Source organism: Ceratina calcarata, unplaced genomic scaffold, assembly GCF_001652005.2.
Source record: "Ceratina calcarata isolate Rehan_Ccalc_2016 unplaced genomic scaffold, ASM165200v1 scaffold97.2, whole genome shotgun sequence".
NCBI classification, from domain to species: Eukaryota; Metazoa; Arthropoda; class Insecta; order Hymenoptera; family Apidae; genus Ceratina; species Ceratina calcarata.
In genome coordinates, this window is record NW_017181113.1 from 1298981 (window position 1) to 1324432 (window position 25452).

At 42.6% G+C, this 25452-nt stretch overlaps 2 protein-coding genes across 9 annotated transcripts in view; one reads left to right on the forward strand and one right to left on the reverse strand.

The window, feature by feature from the left end:
- Nucleotides 1-2162: 2162 nt before the first annotated feature.
- Nucleotides 2163-25452, reverse strand: part of LOC108631875 (glutathione S-transferase D5-like) — a 147815-nt gene continuing 124525 nt past the window's right edge. For 2 of the 8 annotated variants that reach the window (XM_026819202.1, XM_026819201.1), the window contains 6 exons: nucleotides 5740-5878; nucleotides 5431-5629; nucleotides 5134-5192; nucleotides 4940-5081; nucleotides 3846-4013; nucleotides 2168-2604 (listed from right to left, as the gene is read on the reverse strand). In XM_026819202.1, coding sequence (XP_026675003.1) covers nucleotides 2449-2604; nucleotides 3846-4013; nucleotides 4940-5081; nucleotides 5134-5192; nucleotides 5431-5562 — 657 coding nt within the window. In that variant the 5' untranslated portion in view covers nucleotides 5563-5629; nucleotides 5740-5878 and the 3' untranslated portion in view covers nucleotides 2168-2448. The other 6 variants (XM_026819206.1, XM_026819204.1, XM_026819205.1 and 3 more) reach the window with 6 other exon arrangements.
- The window catches only part of LOC108631873 (acid sphingomyelinase-like phosphodiesterase 3b), a 55661-nt gene continuing 54454 nt past the window's right edge, over nucleotides 24246-25452 (forward strand). The window contains exon 1 of the mRNA XM_018036075.2: nucleotides 24246-24761. The gene's annotated coding sequence lies outside the window, so the exon portion shown is untranslated. The remainder of the gene's footprint in view (nucleotides 24762-25452) is intronic.

Below are 25452 nucleotides of genomic sequence, written 5' to 3' on the forward strand. Positions count from 1 at the left end.
TAATAATAATCCAACATCGTTGTTGAGACAGTTCAGTGGCAAATAGTGTATGCTATTTATTATCACTGGCGAAATGTTCAGTACTTTAGTCAACGAATGGGTCCCTAATAATTCATCTGAGAAATCGGAGATTCAGTGGTCGTTTCTACATACTCAAGACGAAAATGCGAAGTCACTGCGATTATTCATCTCGTACGTCCGTGTTATTCATGAGTTTATTGAACCCACATAGCTCCGTGACTACGGATTTACTGAATTTAACATTATTACAAAAAACTTATTATACTAAGTCTCTACGATATAAATTGATGTTTAAAAAATAAAAAATGAATCATTTTATTAACCTAATTGCATTTCTGTTATGTACAACAAATATCGATTAAGATTCTTATCTAGATTGCAATGAACGATAAATAAAATTAATTGCCACTTAAAAGTGATAGTAAATTATTAGTTAGAAGATAATAATGGACGTTCATAATGTCAAATAGAATAAATAATGTGACAGCCTTCAGACTCCAAGAAATATTATTAAATATCGACTGAAAGAGAACACCGAATGTCATCAAGCATATTAATCAAAATGTATTATGTATTAATCGGATTTGGCGATCCATTTAATTAACTTATTTTAATTTAAAACGTACATCATTTTCCAGGCATTATTCACGTATAATGCGAAAGTTGAAATTGGACAGAAATAAAAATGATAGTGTTTTAAATATTTATCAATTGTTACGCAGTAATTCTATCGACGCGAAACGAGGGTTCAAGGTAATTAGCAAGTGAGCATCGAACCAGAGGGACGATTATCGTCGAAGTAAATTGGCAACACAGGTTGAGTACAAGCACCTACCATAATTACAAGGCTCGTTAATTCGCGTCCTGATACCAATTATCTGATTTACAAAATTGCGAGGGTTGGCGTCGATTTCACTTTTTCTGTAATCGAAACCATTTCGCCTTCGTACGTGTTCGTCAAATAGCTAGAAAATCGTAATAATTCTATTTCACAATTTCACCTCGTAACTGAATCAAGCCAAAAAAAATTTATAGCTCATAACTATAGACTAGAAATATTACAAAATAATTAGAGAAATGCTTTTGAGGTAAAAATGTTTTTATCACTTATTCACTGCAATACGTATTTTTTTTATATTCTATATAATTTTATTCATCACGTGGATGGTTTGTATTTTTTGTCACTTTCAATTTCTAAAGTCTATAAATAAAACTGGAATGCCTAAAAGGTCAATGTTCATAGGCTGTTCACTTTCATTCCGCACCCACAGCGGGAAGTCGTTGAACTCGCATTTTTCCTTCATAGAAAGTAGAACTTGCATAATTGCACTATGATAAGGAAACTGTGTCTGTTATATTTCTTTGCAACTCTGAACTGTTTACGTAACGATAATCTTCGTTCGATATTATCCACCGTTCGCAACGCGGAGCGTCGTTCTATTTGAAATGCATGTAAACGATAAATAAATTATTAATGCGTGCAAATTGGTTACATAAACCGAAATGGAACTGCACGAGTCGAGTTTATTGGAAGTAACTTAAAACCACATGAATCTAATTAAGAGCTTGCGCGGCGTTTTGAAGCGTGGCATTAAAATGCAAGGCCGACACTGCGCGGTCTATTTGCCTCAAGGAATGCTTTATACAAATGAACTTCGGAAAGTTCCCTCATGGAGTTCCCTATTAATTAAACAATCCTTGGAACAGGGAAATATTTATCGCATCGTCGCACGTTATACTTACCGGTCTGAAATAATTTAATTATACGCCGTGAAATTAATTATTGATGAGGTTCTGGCGGTCGCGTTCCTCGTCGAACAATTATCCAGATGAAACAATAACTGCGCCAGAAACAATATTTGCGAGCCATTGATAAGTGAATGGAATTCTACTGGGCAGCCATGAAACGCCGCCTATGACCTAGAAAATCTGTTTTTCCTTATACAGGGACATCTGGAGCTGAAGTTAGATTCCCGGTTTATTGCATTGTGAAGAGGTAAATCCCGAGGGCGTGTGACAAAGTACGGGCTTGTTTTCGTGCTATGCACCCCCGAGGGACCGCATAAACTTAAGATGCTCAACTTGTAAAATTCCAACCAGCTTCTCTTTAGCTATTGCCGTGTTAGTATCAAAACCACTCTCGATCCGTTCGAAATAACAATTATTTTATTTACAATTTATTAAATATTACAATTTCGCATTAACAACGGTAAATACAATGCATATTAATTACATAAACAATTGTGTTGTCGCTAGCGTGATTAATAAATAAATTGCTCTTACATTGCAAACATCAATTTCGCGGTCAAATACAAACAACGTAAAACTCTCGAACGGTAACGATTCTCAGGTACTGTTTTACGACAACGATTTTCAGCTGTTGAATATAAGTTTCATGTCTAATCTCGATCACCAAACGCATCGTTGCTAATTGGATTCTTGTAACTTCGCCCGATACGAATCTGTAAACATTTTCATGCCCGGGGCGTGTATCTCCTCGAAACCGAATTTATCCAAAAGTTGCTTGCAACGATTGTACCAGGCCGCCGCATTATCGTATCGGCTGATATCGAAGTCGAAGCACTGTCAACAAGAATATATTATACCCACGTTGATAGTATTTTTCCCTCCTCTTTTGTAATACCGATCGTTTTATAGGGCCACTTGCGCGACGCAAATCGATTTTTTTTCATAAAACCGTTATTCGTACTTATTGAATTAATAAAAAAGTCGCAATAGGTATCGTCAGAGTTGGGAAAGTTCAGAAAATTGATACGAACAGAATAATTTTAGAGTGAAATATACTCTACAATGTATAATTATGAACGTTTATTATCACCTTCATAATATTGGTTACAGGCAATCCTGATTCTCTAACAGATTAATAGTATCACGGGATAATCTTAACAAGTTACGCAACCCAGGAAGGCTATCGCTTTCCCCTATAGCGACTTAACGAAGTTCAAGACAAAGATCAATGTATCGTTAAAGCAGCACACCTTGTGTGATTAAGGATAAACTACGTCTTCGGAAAACTTATTCTGATAATTTTTTTTAGGAATCACGATCATACGTCAACGAAGGAACCTTTTATTCATTTCTCAGATAAATCTTACTGGATTACAAATTACAAACATTTTTATCGCGAGAATGAAATTGACTTGTATCTCCTCATAAAGCCTGTCACTTTTCCGTTATAGATACTGAAAACTCAATAAAATCAATATTTATGGTGTTCGAAAGTAATTTTAGTTACACTCGAACGTCTCTGTGTATTTCTTCAGTTTGTGTCTACCATCCGGGATCGTTTTTGATATGTCGGGCCGTAAACGTTATTCACTGTCACGCGTAGTACTTGTTCGTTTTGCATATCGAATATATTTTTTAATAAACACGTCCTATGAAATGTATGATCGTTCCTCCTAAAATCGTCTGGGTTTTCATGCTTCACCATGGCAAATAAGCACGTTGAAGTTGAACAAAAATTGGGACGTGGAATAAATGTAAATTCCGAAGAACTGATTTAATTAATTATGAGAGAAATTAAAATTATCGTCGAATATATAAAATCGTGTTACGTACAGTCAAGAGCAAAACTGAACACACGCTGTTTAAAGTGGATTAACTTGTTCAAAATCGGAGCAAACGATCTGAATCTCTTTTTAGTAATCAGGTGGACGAGCTTTCTAAATTATGTAAAAAAATTAAAATTGGTAGATGTGAAGAAAAGTATGAAAATTTAATCAACACTTTTTTAATAATAAGTGATTCAATTTTATATAATGTGTATTCAGTTTTTGCTCTTAACTGTACATCATACTTACTTGCAGTACGCAAATTGTCGTATAGATTGCAAAATCTGCAATAGTCAGAGTGTCACCAGCAGCGAACACGCGATCCTCCAGGAATTTATTTAAAATTTCACAGGAATACTCAACGTCTCGTAAATCCTGTTCCCCTACAGAAGATGATTCCTCGAACACAACTGGAAACTATTATTATACACAATTAATAATTAAATCTGCGACGCTTTTAATGGATTTTTCATGAAAATTGAACCAAAAGCACTTCGTAAAACCTTTTGTCAATCCTTCTAAAAAAATCTTTTCCCATCTTGTCATATAAAAAGCATGAAAGCTTTAGGTGTATGGCACTATCAATTTTATGTCAGCCCATTCTGCTTTTCTTTTTTAAAGGTACTTACATCTACCGGATGGAAAGTTTCACTCTAAAAAAAGAAGTTAGCCAGTGCTTTTTATTAATTCTATCTTCGGATCGTGCAAGCGCTCATTAAATTATTTATTACATTAATACATCAATTCTGTAACGGAGCCCTAGTAAATTAATTACTTTGCCATCGTGTCCATTAGACGCAGTGCTAAATTCTATTCTATCAATTTCTGCACTCGCAAGCATTCATTCCAAACGCATATTTCATTACGATCTATTCTCAATGACATTAACACGAAAAGTTAATTACGCGCCGGATGTAATTCTTTTAAGAGCATATTCTCCTCTTGATTCATTTAAACCTACACATGAAAATATGCATCCCGATTTAAATATTACTCATCGCGTTATATTTTTCATGTTTATCAAAATATTAATACATTTTATGCCAGTTTGAATGTGTACGATCCGGATATGTGATTTCAGTACACCAGCCGTCGATCACTCGTGTTATTAAAGATACATCTTGCGTATCGTTTAATAAAAATGATGTTTAATTAAAAGTGTTTCACCGTGCACGTCGAGTAACCAGATATGTGACATTACTATGTTGCCATTAGCCTCACCCTTCACCCCATTTGTAAACGAAACACCCTTTTGAAAAGTAATTTAAAAATTGCAAATATTTTACAGACTCATCGAATCGATACATAAATACTGGTATAATGGAAAAGACGTGAATACCCACGTAGCATTGAGAGATTTTTTCGAAGAGCTGACCGATGTCAAAATACAGCATTTGATCTACCAGACCTTTCTTCTTAGGATCCTTCGGATACAAGGAGTCGTTCTTCGCGTATGTGCTTACCAGGTAGATCATGATTGGACGGCTACAAACGCGTATCTGTATTAAGCAATTTTTAGAAAAGCGAGGGTAAATACCTTTCACATAAAATGAATCCGCCATCGTCTATTGCTGGTAATGCTCGCTGCGGATTCAGCTGAAACAAATAAGATGTGAGCAGTGGGTCAGTACACAAGCTTTTACTGTAGTTCGATGATCGAGTTGATACAGTGAATTTGTTAGAAATACACTGCGTTGATAAAAATTTGTAAAAAATCATTAAATAAAAATCGAATTAAGTTATTATAATTGATTAGTTCATAAGTTATGATTTCTCTCCCGATATCCCATGAACGCAACGCACTGTGCGACCACAGACAGTAAAATGAACAAACCTTTTGAAATTCGGGTTTCATATCAGAAGGGTCGACGACTTTTAGATTGAAGTGTACGCCGATTGATTTCGCCAGTAATCGAACTAACCAACAAGGCGGGCTCGACTCGGAGTAGTAAAAATCAATCGGCATTTTACAGCTTTTCTGCGCGCGTCCTCCGCCTTCCGGTCGTGTCACTCGGCCTTTTCCCGTAACGTCACTGGGCAAACGAGATTTTTATACAGCAGACGCGGGACAGAGAAAGACTTTCGAATCACTAGGCTTTGCATCCGCTTGTGTGCACCGTGCGCGGCTTGCATACAAATTTACCTGACTGCTGCCCGTCTCGGAATTTCCTGGATCGGAAGGTTATCGATTGGAACCCTCGAATTTTTATGCAAGTCCTTTCAAAACCGTACGGACGCTCAGATTGCGTGTGCCTCGAATGAATATCGCCGCGCAAATTACCCTTTCAACACAATTGTTACACGGTTATCACTTCGATCCATCTACAAATTTAACTCCGACGCAAGCGTCGCTCTCCTCTTGCCATTAAACATAGTATATGTATAACGTAATGCTGAATCCTGCATCGCTGCTGCGGGCCGACCGGGATGTTACGTCGCGTAATTATAATAAGTAACGAATAATAATGTATACGGACGAGTAATTCGCGACTGATTTAAATGGATCGGGATGGACGTAAATGAAAAATTTGCAATGATAACGCAGCCACGTACATCCCCGGCAAACACTTGCGAGACGAAAACTCATTATGCATAACGTCGAGATAAATTATTCGCGACGAGCCGGTGCGCATAATCGTCGGGAGAATTTCGAATAACGCGGGACTTCATTATTTTCGTGGTACAACTTTTACCAGGTTTTATCACGTTCTATAATTTACATTAATCCGCGATACGTACGCTGTCTCTTATGGAATTTATATTAACAGAACTGAAGTAATTGTCAGGTTTATCAGTGAATCAGTCCGTGAATCGTGTGTTCAAATGAACGTTACAAGCGTGCATTCGTCGTAGGGTACGAGGAACGTCCATTTGGAAAGTAGAATCAAGCGAAATTAGTATAGATGTAATTGCATGCAGAAACACGTCGGGCAGTGTTCGTCGGATGGCTTGAAACAAATTGCGATACACAATCGGCGGACCGGACTTACATTCCGTCGCTTTGATTTTCATATTTCTTCCGTGCCGTCGCGCTAATGATGCGTCATTACGAACTTCCATCAATTACGATACGAATTCCTGGCTTGCGCCACGAGCGTCGAGTTGTGATAAGTACAAATTAGAAAACTTTAGTCGCTCGGTAGAAGAATGAAAGAAGGTAGAATCGAAGGAGGAAAAAAGAGGTGAATATAATGATCGTCGGTTTTTTCCGTATGATAATTTAACAAAAATCCTTGAGGTAAATGTATATAAATAGACAAATATTCCACGTCCATATTTGCTAGTAGTTAAGTAAACAGATAAATGAATGTGAGTCATTGAGTCATCGCAATAAGCGATATTAAATAGCTTTTAAGTAGCAATGAACCACAGTTACCGCAGATTCTGCATACATAAGCAAAAATTGCTATTATCGTTTATGAAACGTAAATACACATCATTACACGTGATTAGAACCAACATAGCAGATCTCTGCGAATACGTCAGAAACAATTATTGACCACTAATTTCCGTAAAGAAGAAAGTTGTTCAAAATCACATTCCTAATATTAAAAAATCGTTAAAATCGAAAAAACTTCTATCTGTACCGAAATGTAGTTTGAATAATAGTCGATAATGAACAAACTTCTGCTTCCCTGGTTCCTTCCGTTTTAAACCCGACGACACTTCCGATCACAATCCCGCGCACGTGTACCGCTGTACACGTGCTAACGATTTTCTAATTGATTAGCCGATCAACGAGCTGTCGGTCGTCGAGCGATCACCAGTCGATTAGCTCGGTCCACCGCAGGAAATCGTGTGTCCCGTGAACGAACGCATCCACCGGAGTGAGAGCAAATACGACGGCCAGCGTCGAATGAATGGTACATCGCGTTGCCATAGCGATACAGTAACGCCAAACATAAGCGTCAAAGTGTAACGATGACATTGGTAGGACGAGCCCGAAGGCTGCCGCGCGGCGCCGGTCTCCGATCGATATGGATACAAGCCTCGCGGGCAGTCGCAATTGAAACTGAAATGAAAAGTTATCGCGAAACGTTTCGTAGCTACGCGAAGGGACGAACGGCCACGATGGTCGGCCGTACGTCGGCACGGATACCAGGGACAGAATAGTATTAATCCGTGAACAATGTTTCACCAAGCTGCAGGCGGTAGCGATTGAAACTCGGAACAGCCGCGGAACGGCGCCGTTTCACGATAAACGGGCCCGGCACCGCGCGTAACGAATCGGCAACCAAATGTTTGCTGCGATTGTTGGATCGTTTTATACATTACTGCGCCGAGCTCCATCGAGTATTATTTGTGGCTCGTTTTAACCGTAAAGAACGTATCGTAGCTCAACGCGTATCTGCTGGTTAGTGCTCTGTTTTAAGTGCTCTGGGCTATTTTTAAGTCTCGCGGTTGCCCGTTTCAATTGCACTTGTAGAATCATGCTGATGAATTACGCGTCATGAAACACGCTAATTATACCAATTGCAGTGTTCAAAACACAATGACTCTTAAATGAAATGACATTCGTCTCCGGACACATGGCCACATTTTCTTCCACATATATAGCAGCGACTTTCTAATTCTAGGAAATGCTAATTCAACGCGAGTCTCGAAACTTATTCTCTGTACTGAGGAATCAGTTTCATGCGATTACTCAGAAAATATTGAAGTTACAAGAAAATTTTATAGGATCTTCTTTGAAGTTAATAATAGCAAAATCTACAATTTTTGTTACAAACATTCTTCGCTGGGATCAATAATTAAACAATAAACTCACGACAATCATTTAGAAAATATTGGAATTACAAGAAAATTGGCTAGAATCTAATTTGTAGGTAATAGCACATCTTTTATTAGCATGGAATCTTATCTACGTTTATTCTCCTCTCTCAATTATCATTGCGTTCGCAGAGTCGAAATTGTTTATTTTCTCCCATTTTTGTATAAACGTTGAGCGATTCTATGATATCCATACCTCCGAATATATGATTAAACCCGATCCTGATCGGTGGCCGTATATCCGGGGATAATTGTGCATGGAACGAAACACGCGCGTTATTCCTATCAGTTAAATCGTATACATTACACATACCTCCCCGGACAAGATAAATCGTTCTTTTCAATAACATTTTTCTAATAACCGCCTTGGGACACAATTTCTCGATTGTATCACACCCGAGCGGTTTTTTAACGCGACGTCGGTGTGGAGAACGTCCGGCGGTGCACATTGCGCGCGAAATTGTCCGGCGAACATCCCAGCTCGTTCATCTCAATAAATTTTCTTTCATTACCGCCGGCGTCACCTGGGAGGTGCGGCCCGCGATCTCATTTCCCCGGACAATTACATGTGACTTGTTACGGCGATATAATTTTAATTGGCCGCGTGAATAGGAGCACGCGTACGCGCAAGAATAAACCGCGCGGCATTGTGAGGGCAGGGCGCCGCGCCATTGCTCCCGCCGGCAGCGGGGCTGTTCATAAATTCATACGCGGGGAACGTTTTCGCGCGCCAATTATTTCACCGTCAGGGCATCAGCAGAACGTGTCGTTTTAACGGTGTCACGGACAACTAGAAACATCGATTATTCGACGAACGAGCGTGTAATTCGGCCGCGAACGAACGCGTCCGCACGGGCGCCCTCGCGTCGCGCCGCGCAGCTCTCGTCCAATTTATTCGTTCCCGAAGCCACTACGAGCTTTTCGTTTAATCGCCGTTTAAACGATTATCAGTCGATGCCTGATCGTAAATAAAGGCCGCGCCGCGTAGGCGTGCGTTAACCAATTCTCGAGATATTTTCTATTAACGGGAAGCAACGATCAATTTGCGTTCATTATGCGAATTGACAATAATTCTTCCTGCTTTCTGCGGGGGGCAGTTCCGGGCGGGCCCACCGCGTTATTTCCCAAACGGTCGGACTGAGTTTGTCGACAACGTAGAATCAATTTCCTGGTCAAATTTTATCAATATGAGAAAGATATATTTACCTCGTTCGATTTCCGCTCAGAGAATTTCGTTTAATTCCTCGAGCACTGTCCCAATAATTAAAACACTAATTGACACGGAAAGAACACGATTAAGTGGTGCGCGTTATTCGGATTTTAAATAATATATCACGAATAGTGGGTGCTATAATTTCGGCGTAGTGAGTTCGAATAATCAGAACTCGTAGTTGGTAATTCGTTTCAAAGTATTATTGGATTTGAGAAAGCCGTGTGCATAATTTTGTTATTCGTTATGTCGAGTGCATAGCACAATTTGCGAACACCGTAAATATGCAAATATATGTCGGCAAGTGTTAAACACAGAGCTGGTTACAATAACTTCAGCAAATTCAATCTACCGGTTATACAATCGGATCGCGCGAAGCTTAATTCGCTTTCAATTCTCGTTACAAACCCGGCCCACTTATTTCCTTGCTTTATTACTATTTAAAAGCTGTTCAATTTTGTTTATTACAACGACTCAATTATTCGTACTCATTAATCTGTTGTTCAATTACTGTCGGCGACTGTAAACACAAAACAGTTTTATTTTCGTCGGCAGCAACGTTTTTTATAGAACGAACCTGTTTCGAACAAATATTCCTCGAGTAAAAATCAATTGAAAACTCATGCTGGAAACGAGGAATTAATTGACTGAGCTTAATCGTGGCCATATTGATTTCTCCGCGCTTTAAATTAATGAAACGGCTATATAGCGAGAATTAGCTCAATAAATTTCGCTGCCGCTGCCGCATCCGTTGGTTTATCACATTTTTCGGCTCGCCATGCAAATGTATGTATATACAAACTCTTTTACCATTTATATTCGAATAGCCGATTATATTGAGTAGGTCACGTTACTTCCCTGCTGATTGCGTTAGTTTAAATAGGTATCGGCACCGTATTTACGTTTACATGTACAATTTAATTTTATTAAAGCATCCATTTGTATATTAGCAAAAATCTCAAAAACGCTTGTTCGCTGAACGCTTTGTTCAATTTGTCTTTATGTACATCTTAATAGTCTTCAAGTTTTATGAGCTACAGATTTGGTTTTCATTCACAAGAGTTATTTATACCAATACCTAAAAAATGGATTTCAGGATTTTTGTTCAATCACGCACTAAGGAGATGGAAAGGGTATAAAATATATATTTAAAAAATCTTCAATATTTTTCAAATTCTTTATTCAAGAAATATTTCTATTCTTTAAATTTCCGATTCTGCAATACTAGTTCTATATAAATGACATGGAAAGTACATTATTAAGAAAAATCATTTTCTGAAAGCTCTCAACTAAAGAGAAAGAAATTTCATTTCTCCGACACTCGCTGTGTGTACAAGAGGGTTGAATTAATGACGATATCTGTCAATAGCTTGTTGTCATTAATAATTTGCCGTGTGGCTACTCGACTGGCTAATAAATTCCGCGGGGCTCTCTTCGTTCGAAGCGTAACGGTTCGGAACGAACCGTAAAACCGTGCGAGACCCGCGGGTCTCGTACCTACAACTGGTACGACGAATCCTCCTATCGTTACTGGCTTATCCAAGTAACATTTCCTGAGATTGCCGATCTCCTGCACGACTATCAGTTTTATCAACGAGTACCCAAAACCGTTTTCGACGCTTTCGAAGAGGGTTAAAGTCGCGCGATAACAGGGATGGGAGGAGTTCCGTCAGCGATAGTCAGTCGATCGGCCGATTTCCCTCTTGCTTTCGGCTGCGTCCCATTTGAACCCGCGAAACGGCACTGATAACCGGTATCGTGGGTGGCCGACCGTCGATAACGTCGCGAAATGATTTTGCATCTGCTCGCGCGCCTACCGCTCCAGCCTCGAGCCCCGTTCTCCGTCCGCTGACCGAGTTATCGCGTCGGGCGTGTCCGCGCTGTAACTATCGATTAGGCAAGCGGGATCCACTCGTATGGAAAATGGAATAGCAGCGATCGTTCCCGGCTCATCGACGCCGTCTCTCGTCGAAATGCGCCAGCCCTGATAAACCTTGATCTCGTCCCCGCTCCGATCTCGAGTACTGTGATTACTCGCGAGATCTGTTCCTTCTCCCAGACCTTTTCCCAACCCTCGGTCAGAGCCCCGCGCTACGCATCCTGCCTTCACCCTCTGCTGTTCACGGTTTTTCTCCCTCATGGACAACGGATGATGGATTCGGTGCACCGCACGCAATCACCCGGACCGCACTCGATGCTTCATCCGGCCGCGGAAGCCGGAAGCTTCGCTTTTCTCTTTTCCCTGCAAACAATGCAATTTTTAAGTTTATTTTTCAACAACCGCAGCCGAACAAACCGAAGGATACCAGTGGTTCCTCGATAACCCAATGAGATACGACCGGTCCTCTTGGTCAGTGGATTTTTCCCGGGATTCTCTAAAGCTACTTGAATATTTCATTTGTAGAAATAGCTTCGTCCAGTGGGTTATGAATAATTCGTGGGCTCGATGAAAGGGCCGGTTTAATTTTTATGACGGTCGAGCTTGCACATAAATCGGCACGATCGGCGTAAAGACGATCCCGAAGGTACGTCGATATGCAGATATCGACACGCGGTTTGTTGAATGCTGATGCGACACGAGATACGCCCCGTCGTTTTATTTGCTTTCACTGCATTACGTATCGCAGTAAATATTATTTACAAACGCGGATCTCGCTGCCCGTTTGGGTATCATGTTTTTTTAATAAATTACAGTTCATTCATTTATCGTGCGTATAATATAATGCGATAAACCCGCGCGCTGAATAACTTATTGTACCTCTGCGTGCGTGATATGATAACGAAACAGAAAATGGAAAACCGAGCGCGTTCATCGATATTTGATACCTTTTGTCCGACGATCAAACGAGAGTAATCAAATTGTTGTCTTTCACGTAAATACATTATAAACGTAACTTACTCCCTCGTCGCGTGCCAAATGAAATTTTCGCTTTTGCGACATGCACGCGGGTAACGAACTTCGAAACAATTTTCGCTGCATACGTAAACGGCGTAACGACGACCAATGATCATCGACTAGACTATCGGATCGATCTCGGATATTATTTTTTGTCAAATGACGAACTCGAACGTAATTCCTCGCGACGGCGCATCGGCCGGGAAGAAGAAAGCGCGATTACATTTACCATAACGGGACAGGACCGAGTGATATTTTCTCGTCTAATTAGCGGCTCAGCTTCTGCCAACAATTCTTGCTTTTCCGTTTAAGCGGGCGCGACGGTTTCGGCGATATTAATCCAGCGTACCGGGCGCATTCAAACACCATCCATATTCTGGGCCGGTGGGGTTAATTAACATCTAAATTTCCATCGCTGCACGCCTTAATTGATCCACATCATAACGCATTTCACGGTGGCTGGTTTATACGCGGCGGTCGACCGCCGTTCACCCCGAAAACACACGCCGCCGCGCGCGCGTTCCCGACCGCTTTCATCGATATCCCGTTAAAGGGCAGATGTGTTTTACGAGCACGGCCTCCGGCCAAAAGTGATAAATTTTAAACCAGCCGAGCGTCGATTATACAACCCCGCGCGCTACCTTCTCGCCGCCCACCCCTGCCGCCTGCCGCGGCTACTTCCTTTGGCTCTGTTCAGCCAATCGACTTAGCGGCGAAATTCGGTTAAATTCCCTCTAAGACGGAACAGTGGTTACCTCTTGGTAACTGCGAGTCTCTGATGTACGTGTCAGGTACGTTCATAAGCTCAGACGGCCCTCGAATGGATCTTTGATCAGTTCCCAAACTACTATCGATGCTCCATGTCGATAAGCATTTACTTTAATGCCTGGCTCGTTGTCAGAGGGCTTAAAAACGGAGATCAGTGTCTTTTGGTGTTCACGCGATAGAAGAGGTTTTCGAGTTAATGAAACCAAAGGCCGCGTCGCCTCCTCCTTCTCGTCGTCGTCGTCGTCGTCGTCGTAGTCGAGATAAAAGTAGCGAGGCTCGCCGTGTTCGTATATATCTGTAGGTGGCACAGGACGACCGATACGAACGGAGGTAAAAGATCAAAGGCTTCCCCTGACTAACGACGACCACCGTCGCTGACTACTGTACGCTACGCTCGAGGTCGACGACGACGTCAACTTTGCTGGGTGTAGTTTCAAGAGCGAAAGCAGCCGGGCGAAGGGGGGGGGGATCGCTCCCTTTCTCTAGTTCCACAACCTGTCTCCTTTTCGTTGTCGCTGGAGAAATAGCAAAGATATTACGAGTTCCGCGTAGTTACGAACCGTCTTGCTGGCGACGCGTTAGTTTCCGTCCGCTTCCTAGAGCCGCGCCGTCGTGGGAATTGACTGTTACGAGACACGCTCGTTATTTCGTATCCGGCGTGGTGGGCCCGGTTGAATTTTAACCTGCTGCTCCATCAAACCCTTCGCTTCGACGACATATGTAAACTAGACGGCTTGGAGGGGACGTGGAAGGGTGATAAGTTAAACCCCGATACGACAGGCCTAATTGATGCAGTGACACTCAAGGCGCTAGGCAAGCTACTATGTATGCTTTAATACAGAGAGCTATTAAGAACATTAGCGAACTTCCTTGAGCAAACTTCTTGATTTTTAATACAGTAGAAGTCTTGTATTTGTTGATGTTTATTTTTAAGCCTTATCTTCATTAATACAGGAAGGTAATAAGTACTTTAGTTGACATAAAAGAAGTGATTTGTACCTACAGTGGACTTTGATAATTGGCCTTCCTAGATAAATAAAATTTAAAAATTGTTATTTGCCAGAATCCTGAAGAGAACAGCAAAAGATTTTTGAGTTCTCTATTTGGGTCATTAATAATTTAAAGAAATTAAGTCTTCCAACATCTGGGAAAATTAAATTGATTGATGCAATATTAAAAAAGATATTCTGTTTCGAAATAGGAACCAGTGTACATATCGACAGTGTAAATCCCTTCAGATTGTAATTTTCTTTGTTTGCAACAAAATGCAATCAGCAGATTTTAATGAATAATCCCACGGGCCGAATTCTCGTTGCATCGTGAACAACGTTAAATCCTCAATCGGTCCTGTTCTCGTTTTTCTCCGGACCACCGAAAGCGGCGTCAGTTTATGGTGTTTCAGCTCCGAAAACGATGCGCACAACTGAAAGGGGCAGCTGACAGCCACGCGTCCACGTTTCTCGTCCCGTTAATTAGAAAGAAAAAACTTACGGATTCGCTCGTTAGCGTCCACGGCCGCGTAACGATTCGTCCACAAAAGGCACTGCTGGAATTTCATAAGCTTTTGAAAGTTTCGCCCCTTTTCAAAGTGCGCAGCGAGACGCTTTGATCTGCAAGCGAGACCGAAAAGTCCCTTTGAGCCGGTTACGTCATGCAAGAGTACCGGCATCGCGACGTCGCTGCATCGCGAGATTCGAAGTTCGCCGATAATGGCTCCCGCTGCGGGGAGAGAAGTTAACGCTGCTGCCCTATGGATGAGCAGACGCTCGGCGAACTCCGCGCGAGATCATCCCGGAAAGAATTTTACGGCCACCGCTACAGGACGCATCGCTGTGTTTAACGGCGGACGGATGAAATTCAAACTCGCGGAAAGTACCGTCAGGAATACGCCTTGCTACGTTTAAGAAAATATAACGTATCGCGGACTGTGGAAAACAAGTTTCAAGAACAATCATCTCTCCGCGTGGAGACCCGTTCGTGTAACCGTCAACCATTTATCCCGAGCGTTCTCCCTGGTTCAGCGCGAAGTAAAACAATAAACGTGAATCACGAACTCTCGTCCTGAGACCTTTAACATTTTATGTAAAGATGAAGATAAGCTTCAAGCACTATTGAAATAACAGTTGGAAATCATGGACAATTAATCTCGTAGGGAAAGGGTTGCGTAAACGACAGTCATCGTCAGGATGACTTGTATAATCGAATACTTCTGCTTGAACATTTTCCTTTCATCAATTAACAGAAGTAGTATAATTATTTGAAAGGTACACGCGACGCAGGTTATACCCAATTAATATAGACGTACCCACGAAGTCGTTATTGAAATAATATTGAAACACGTACAGAGTCTCGCCTCGGAACTTTTCATGAAATAATACTGAAGATGTAGTATACTTTATCTTGCAACGGGAATTGCAAAATGAAAGTCGTATTGGAAGACCCGTTGCTTTTATTACCGACACTTTATTGTAACATCGATATTATTGCTCGATAAAATGGTCTCGTAGGCATGATCAAGGAAACTGCTGCGGGACGCCGATATGATTTCATCGGCTATACTTTTATTCACCTTCGAAACTGTCTTTGAAAAAATTTGAGAACGAGTAACTATGACGTCTGCGAGAATAATTAATATCGTTAAACAGCTAACAATGTACAGTCTCTGAAACCGAACGTCAATTTACGTAACAAATGTTCATCTGGGCTGGCGCCAATTTAGGAAAATCCAACAATACATCCATTTCAAAATTCTCCTAACCGTTCCCTCAGACGTTTTGCGTCCATAAATCTTTGCCACCCCCCATTCTCACGGTACGCGTGGCAAAAGTACGTCCGATGAAACGTCGATTTGCGATCAATAGGCATATCCTGGATAGTCCGTCGGTCTTTTTAAAAATAAAATTGCTGAATAAAAACGATTCGCGAATTTTTAATACAAAATTTCGTAAATTTCGAACGAGATATTCAATTCTTACGAAATTGTTGACAATTTTAATTAGAGAATCTTAATTTACTATTTGTCTAAGTAATTTCTTTATAATACGTCGCAATTTTTAATTGCATGAAACTGAAGTAAGAGATAATGGATTGCGCTGTCAACGGCAGTTTTAAAGAAAGCGCAAACTAATGACGCTGTCTCATTAGTTTGAGATAAAAAGAACTTACGAGGGACATTAACAAAGTGTCAGGAATTGATCTTCCTTTATTTGAACGCAAAGATAAGCTGTAAAAAATCGAGGGGATACACGTCTCTCTGTTTGCATCTGAGAGTTATCGCACTCACAAATTGCCAGTGAGAAATTTCAAAGTTGTTTTTGGTAAATCTTTTGGTAATCAGAATAAAAATGAAATATCATCGTTTAATGATCCGACGAGTAAAAGAGGAAATCATTATTCCTAAACCGCGTTAACTAACGAATTTAATACGCGTTTAGAATGGAGTTATTCCGTTCTGAAACCACATTACACAGTAATCCTCCTCGTGGAACACGTAGTCGGCTCGCCGCATTAAACGCGCGGTACAATTATTTCCCGCTCGCTGGCCAACGTCGATTCATCAGCAGCTATCTCGTAACACAACAATAAGCTGTAATCATCTTAAGTTACTCCTCCGATTGTCCCTATCTGCGTTGTCCATACCGATACTATTAGCATTTGCCGATCGGCGAGGTATAAATCGAGCACTGCCCGACCAATATTCAGTCCGAAGGCCCATTTGCGACAAGTCGTTTAATCGTCCCGTTGATACGACCTCACGACTCCTCGATAAATCTAACGGAATTCCAACAGACAATGACGAGGCTACATCTTTTTCAATAAATTCTTGTCGACCGAAGGAAGAAGCAATTACTCCGTAAGAGAAACTAGTTGATCCGCGCGAAATGCATAATTAATTCACGGTGTGGGTGTTCATCCGGGACGAATATGTACACACTCAGGTGTAGCTCTCCACCTTTGAACGGAGCAACCGAGGCTAGCTCGTTAGCCTCTCGCAGGCAATCGGGATGTTTCCGGGCAGCGGCGTTACGTCCGACCGTTCGTACGGAACGCGGCTGGTATGAATCGGCATTAATTCCGGCCAACGGGCTCCCTCCGCACCGGCGGTTCGAATTATACGCCGGGCCGTGGCGAAGCGGAGGAAACTGTGCAAAACGCGCGCAGATACGTGCCCTGCCGCACCTATGAACCACGCGACGTATTTATGCGTGCATAAGGAAGAATCGGTCAAGCCGGAGAGGGGAGGTTTAACGTGGCGCGGCGTGTCGAATTTCAACGGCGAACCGAACAGTCGCCTCTCTCTCGCAGGATCTTCCGTCTTCCGCGCGGATATGCACCTCCGCCCCGAGCGCTGGTCGCCGGTAATAATATTCGCATAAATAACGAGACCCTCGGACGGGACCGGGTCCGGAAACGAACGGCAACCCGGCCGAGAATGAATAAAGATTTGGGGATATTAATCCTGACGGAAAATCGTGGCTGTATTTATTCGAGACGTTTTAGCCCGGCTCGCTGCAAACTTGCACTGTGTTTGTACTGCTATTTGCACTGGTGATAAAGCGGCGGTACGCTTCTGCAGTTTCCGACAGGCGTGCGTTTGTAATCGGAGCAACATCGCGGGGAAGCAACCGCGAGTAAGATGTTGACTCTCCGCTGCTGCGCCGTTAGAATGGAGGAAAGTAATTGTAAACGATGTTTGGATTGATCGATCGCGGTGGAAGAGTTCGTTATTCCAGAGAAATTCTGTTTCCCTACTCACTTCTCGTTCGGTGTCGGATGAAAAGTTGGCATGCAGTACTGCGAGTAGTATGAGTAACTTACATAGCACGCCATTCCTTACGGAAATCGTATAATTAATCTGAATCAAATAACTCGATGTCGCTGATATGTTTCCTGTTTGCCAGCTGACATGAACGTAAGTGTAACAGCAAGTAGTATGAATCAATTATACGGCAGACCATTCCTAAGAGAAATCAAATCATGTAATTAATCTGAAACAATTAACTGATGGAAAGATGAGTGAAGTGCAGTAGTAAGTAGTATGAGTCAAATACATAGCACACCATTCCTAAGGGAAATCATATAACTAACCCGAAACAAATAACTAAAGGTTGTTTTCTGTTCAGTATCTGATACGAATGTAAGTGAAGTAGCAATTATGTAGTACACCATTTCTAATAAAAGTCGTATAATTAATTTGAAACAGATAACTCGATTTCGTTGACACGTCTGTTTTGTACCTGACATGCAAGCATGAGTGAAATAACAAGTAGTATAAGTCAATTATATAGTATACCATTCCTAACATAAATCCCATAATTAATCAGAAACAAATAACTAATGGAAAGATGAGTGAAATGTAGTAGCAAGTAGTATGAGTCAATTATATATCATACACAGTTTCTGATATAAATCATATAATAATCAGCCACTCGACGAAAATAGCCTAATGTTGATATATATCATACATAATTATTATTTCTCCAATTACGTAAAGTATACGCAGAAGAATGGCGTTTCAACATAAATAGATTCTTCCTACTTAAGATTAGTGTAGTTTTTAACGTAACCATGCTCCCAACACTTTTTCCCAGTGCAATTTGTTCGGGATTCCCTAGGAGCTTTCCAGACAGCTAAGAACAAGCGCCGTGTATTAAGAAATATGGTATAGGGTATCGTAACAACAAGGTCTTAATCCTATCGATCCGCTAAAGGATGAACTCAATGGAGGCGCTGGAATATCGAATGAAAGTTTAAAGAAGAAATCTATAAAACGTGCCACGAAATTATTTGTCGCATGACAGGTGTGGAATGTTTAAACAAAGGAAGGGATGATTAAAAAGGAAGCGTAATTTAATTAATGGAAACCGTTTAACGTAATCCAGCTTAAACGATCCTACTACGAAATTCGCAAAGCGATTATTGTTTATTAAATTAATAATAGAATTATATTATTAATAACCTAATATAATTAATAATAATGCAGTACTAATAAGATCAAACAATTAGCAAGGGAATTTGGTGTATAACGAACGCGTATGAAATAGATTATTGAATAACCTGCAATCTTAAAAATAAACCATGATTTGACGTTTACATTTTTGTCACTCAGTAATTAAATTCTTTTAAAAGCTTCTGAATAGAATATCCGTTCATGTGGCAAACAATATATCTTTAATTGATTCCGCTGTCTAGTTAAAAATTTGACTCCTTTACCCATAAATGACAATTAGCACAGAATAAAAAGACCTGCGAATAAAACTGGAAATAGAAACTATTCTATAAAAATGGTGTTATTCACTCTTCGTTTCAAAGATGCGTTACCTATTCTATTTAAGGATTGCCCATCGTTTATTCTAATCCAGAACGAGAACGTAATTACGAACCGTGTCGGTTTTATTCCCATGCTTTTTCACCTAAAGAAAGATACGAGGCTGACGTAACGTTCGCGGCTTCTTTCCGCGCCGTGGAAGCGATTAACTTCGTTAGCCCCGGCGCGGGGCGACCATTCTCACGAACTGCGTATTAAGTCCTTTGGTGGACATTTAATTCCAGTTGAACAGACGTACGTGGCGAGCACGCGTACGCAGCGTTCAGAAGCAGCGCAGCGTGCCCGTTAAGACGGCCGTCCGGGGAATTACCGGCGTCGAGGGAATTACCGGTGTCGAGACACACTACGTATCGTCGTTAATTCACCAACACCAACGCCCTACCGAGTCTTATACTCCTACCCCTCGCAAACTGCATTGGTAGATCTGTTCGTGTAAACGATTTTGCAATTAACCGCGGCGACTGATTTCACATCGGGATAAATGAAATAAATGTATAGGCGGTAGGTTCGTCCGATTCTCGCCTAAATTGAGATAAAAACATTTCATCACATCTTTCCGAATGGAATCTGATAACGTGGCGCGGGACGTTGCAAACAGTCAGAGAGAGCCTTTGAAATGTTCGCAGATAAAATGCACTACTAGATCGGCGATTGGCACACAAACGGTGATTGGACATTTACTCAGACTCGACTACATAAATAAAAATTTCAGTATTAAATGTGAAAAGAAGAGGAACGTTACCAGGTTGTTCCTAATGTGAGAGAGTCTGGCAAATGGAATTGTCCGAATAATGCAATAGAGGAGCGTAGCAGACGACTCGATAAATTCTAAACAAATTTCCTGCACAGATAGTAATAAAACTGTAAATGCTATCTAAATAAAATTTCGCTGTTCTTCTCCCCGTTCTCACTATTTCTCATTTCCATTCCCGATGCATTGCAGAATCAGATAGCGCGGAGCAATTTCTGGAACAATATCCGCCCGCTTAGCTATCACAGACCGGTCTTAAGCATGTATTTTCTTCTACCAAATCTAAAAACTAGTTCCCGTAATGTGCTCACTGCGTAAGCAATGAATCACGAATAAATTACAAACAGGTACAATATTCTCGCCTAGGAGATACCAGAATTAAACGTTAACTTCTCTGTATAAGAGACTCCTAAACTTAAAATTGTGTACACTTTTATCAGAAATTCCTGAACGAGAGAGTTGAACAGACTATACAGTAAAAAGTTGTCAATAGGTTCGCATGTTTAAGCGAAAGCACTCGAGCCTGCGAGCGCTTAACGTACTCTTTGGAGACACCTTATTGGAAGCAAACGACGCGACGTTACGTATGGGATCGGATACGTCGTCGGTCGGCGACTGAGAGATCGATAACGGTGCTGGGAGGAAATGCGATTCGTCCGCGTTACAAAGTTGTACCCGGTGTCCCGAGCGTAGCACGAATTAGTCGGTCGAGAGGGTACGCCGCGGCGTCCCGTGCTGCGCAGCGTCGCCGTTAGAATCTGGCAAATGAAATTCCTTCGAGCCCGCCGCGCCGCGCCGCACAGCGTCAAGTGAATTTGATTTCTGCATGGACAATCGGAGCGCGCTGTTAAAGGGATCGATTCAGTTCGCCTCGCGGCTCGGTTCCAGCTGGAATCCGCGCGAACCAACGTTCCAGTCGCATCTGGTACACGGGAACCGATTCGCAGCCAGAAAACAATTTGAGAGAGCGTGTCTCGCCTCCCACGAAGAGCTGTTATCCCCGTCTCTGCCTCCGTCGTTCGGCGAGAGACTCTCGCTGAGATTTTTCTTCCTTCGAGTCGGGAAACGCCGTCGTCCTTGTCATAAAAGGAGCACCGTTTCGTCTTCACGAGGAACAGGCGCTACGACGGCTACGAGGCGACCCTGTGCTCCTTTATTTTTGTATTTTAAACCCGAGTAAGTACCTACAGGGTTTGACCGGAGAAACGTTACCGAGATCGTGTAAATACGGTCTGGCGGCGGTAAAGAGGTCCTCGAGCGTCTGCGGAAGCGTCACAGGTGTATTGTATAACTGTCGGTTGGCCGTGTAGAACGGCTACGGTACGGCCTCTCTGCCTCGTTTATTTTCACCGTATTCCGCGACGCTTTTCCTCCCTTATTTACAGACGCGCGATTACGCGTCTGTTTGCGCGAGCAACAGCTGCGTGGGCGCGAGGACACGCGCGTGTCTCATCTCGTTACTACTTACTAACGACCGTTGTACCTCGTTAACCGACGCGACGGGAAAAATTTCACGGGTCGAAGCGTATCCTTTATTATGATAAACGAGGTGATGCGAGACGAGGCGCGTATCGCCGCGCGTCGTGTTAAAAGGGAATCCCCGAGGTTTTGGGGCCAGCCTCGCGCGCATCTATATGTATGTATGCATGTATGTAACTACGTACGGGAGTTATTGAAATTCTGCCAGCGACGAAATTCGATTGCGATTAAATCGGTCGACGGCGCTATACTTCGAGCTTTCGTTTACGGGCTCTCGCTTCTTGGCCGGGCTCTTGGCACATGATTGCTGATTTGCATTTCGTTCCCTTTTTAGATAGCAGGGAAATTGAGCGTTCGGTGCCGCCTATTCGCTCTGATGATATAATCATTTGGCGAATCATGCGTGTATCACGTTCTGCACTGTGTGCTTATTTATAAAGAGACATCTGATTTTATGCGTCTATACAGAGTGGCTCAAAAGTCTGGATACATAGAAAGTATTATTAATTATAATTTTTCTCCTCTACAGATTAAAGAGTAGAACTGGTACTTCCAAGAAAGATTCATATTCAAGATTATATTAAAAGATCAGTGCCATAAGTATTTTATTTTGTATAAAAATCTATAATTTTTACTTATAAAGTACTATGAAAGTTGATACATAAATTTTGTATATATGCAAAACTATTTAATTAGTTCACTTATAAACTAATAAAACAAGACGCTGCTCGAAGCCAGTTCTTTCAAGGACTTTCTTCTCGTTCCCCGCCGGTTCTTTAAACATCCAGCTATACTTTTTGAAGGAAATCCTCTTAGATGTACACCCCGCTTTTATTAAGGATCATAATCCCGCAAAAACTTGGTATAATATTAAGAATAATTATAAGACGACTCGTTACCCATACTTATATAATTTCAACTTGCGCCAGCAGCAGTTCCTGCGCTGTGTTTTAATACTTTTAAACAAATTCTTTTTAATAGAAAATAATTCCCAGCAAATAATCAACTTTAATAAAGGCAAAGACTATTTCTATCGTCCCAGTAAAACAAAGCAATCCACAGTTCCCACTGACTCTTTAGCTTTCTTAGTAATATAGCTCGCCCCGCGGTTTATCCATTCAAGACATTTAATCCGACGGTTTATCCCACATCCCGTGGTTCCCACCTTCGGGATATCAATCACGCGACGCAGAAGCGATAAGACACTCAATAAAGGATTTCCTCGAAACGAGAATCGGACGGGCAAGCAGCCCATTAGAACCATCCCTTCTAGTCCACGTTCTCAGACAACAATCACCAGGAAGGTCTCGTTCGACTGTCGATAGACACCGGAACGGGACTGTTCCGCAATTGATCAACCATCTTCCTAGTTCCTGCGCTGTGTTTTAATACTTTTAAACAAATTCTTTTTAATAGAAAATAATTCCCAGCAAATAATCAACTTTAATAAAGGCAAAGACTATTTCTATCGTCCCAGTAAAACAAAGCAATCCACAGTTCCCACTGACTCTTTAGCTTTCTTAGTAATATAGCTCGCCCCGCGGTTTATCCATTCAAGACATTTAATCCGACGGTTTATCCCACATCCCGTGGTTCCCACCTTCGGGATATCAATCACGCGACGCAGAAGCGATAAGACACTCAATAAAGGATTTCCTCGAAACGAGAATCGGACGGGCAAGCAGCCCATTAGAACCATCCCTTCTAGTCCACGTTCTCAGACAACAATCACCAGGAAGGTCTCGTTCGACTGTCGATAGACACCGGAACGGGACTGTTCCGCAATTGATCAACCATCTTCCGACTCGTCAATCGACAGCGACCACGTGGTCCGTTGCCCACCCCCCTGTTCCACCTTGCCGCCGTTCAACGCTCGTACAAACACTGACGAGTCAATTATCCATTCGAACTGATTCTTCTGAAATCTCGCTTCGTGGAACGTGCCTGATTCAAGCTCGCCGCGAAGAGATTATTCGTTGGGGCGAGGCGGGGAAGCTCGGGGCGCTTGATTTCTGGTTAATAAAATGTTACGCGAGACATAAAGCGATACGATGATGTATCGCGAGGTGTGCACGGTAGTCAGGCCGAGTAGCTGGCTTTGCTACGTGTTGCGGCCGAAGGGGACGAGGCCTCGGGGGGATGGATGGCCGACGGTGAGGATGAGGCAGTGCACCCCTTCTCGCACGTACGTACACACAGAAACACACTTACAAAAGGGGTGGAAGGGGGGGAGGGAGGGGAAGGTTATTGTAGGGCCGGGGACGCGCGAGCGCGCGAATACCGGCGCGTTGGCCTTACATCGTACATCGTGACCGTCTCTGTATGTATGATAAGGTTTCGAGCGCGCGCGAACGGGTGAGAACCGTAATGGGTTGAAGAGGGGGCGAAAGGGCGCAGTCGCGAAGCCGGAGCCATCCTCGACCCCCGGCGGGCAGCGGCGGCGGCAAGCGCCGGCGTCGGAGTCGGAGTCGGCATCGGTATCCCACCGGCTCGAGGATACACCGAGTTCGTCTCGCGCGAGGCTGCCGGCCGCATACAGTTCGTCCGATACGATCGCGGCCACTTCCCCGTTTCGGTAACAAGTGTTTCGATCGCCGTCAATGGACGGTGAAACCGTTTCCTCGCATTCGAACGATAAACAAATTGTGACCGCGTGATCTCGATAATCGTGATAATCCGTTACCGGTAAAAAGTATCGGTCCGGTTACGAACGGGAACAAGAAGAACAGAGATTTTTATTGGTAACCAGAAGAAGATGTAGACCGACTGGATTTCTGAATATCGATCGATAGATCTGCGCATCGGTTCGAGGAACTTCGGTCTCGCACGGTATACGTCGTCACCCGATCGTGAGATTCTCGATCGGAGGAAGCGCTGCGGGATTAAAGGGGCGCGTGTGCATGTGTGCTCCGGTATGATCCAGCACGGTTGAATCTTCTTTACGCATCAGCTCGACGGAACACGTAAGTGCCGATTGCTTCTGACACGTCGACTATGCCGAAGTCTCTCAGCGTATTTCTCGGGACGCGATACCTACGTGACCTTAGACAGTGTCCCGTATTTCGGTCAGGTAAAGAGCCGCACGCACGTAACGCTCGGCACGGGATTTCTCCGGTAACGGACGGGAACGAGTCTTAGCTTCTATATCGCTGCCGTGGGATATTGCAATTTAGAATTTACCCTCTTCGCCGAGGCCAGTTAAGTTTAAGCCTCGGTCTCGAGGGAGGAAAAATATACGCGCGGATTATGTTTAGAACCCGCCACGTCCTTCCGTGTCCTATCTTATTTCATCCCCTCGATGAAACGGAGATAAAGACGAGAGCAAGAATGTAGCACGCGGACCTGCAAGGTTGCGTTGGCTCCTCGAATAAATTGTTGCTTAACGAGTGCCTTTTGGTAACGATCGCGGCACCACGGAAGGCTCGCGGCCCTCGGGGATCTCGACGTACGATCGACGATCAGAATCTCGGGGAATGGGTTTCGTGCGGTCGGAAAATATTTAACGTACGCGCGGCTGCGCCGGAGCAAACGTAATTTCCGCGCGTACACCGTGGAATAAGTAAGCGGCCAATCATTTCGATGCGGTTGGTTGCGTTATCAGTCCCGTGGGACGTATTTCCGCGATACCGGCTCGATAACGGATGAACGTTTTTA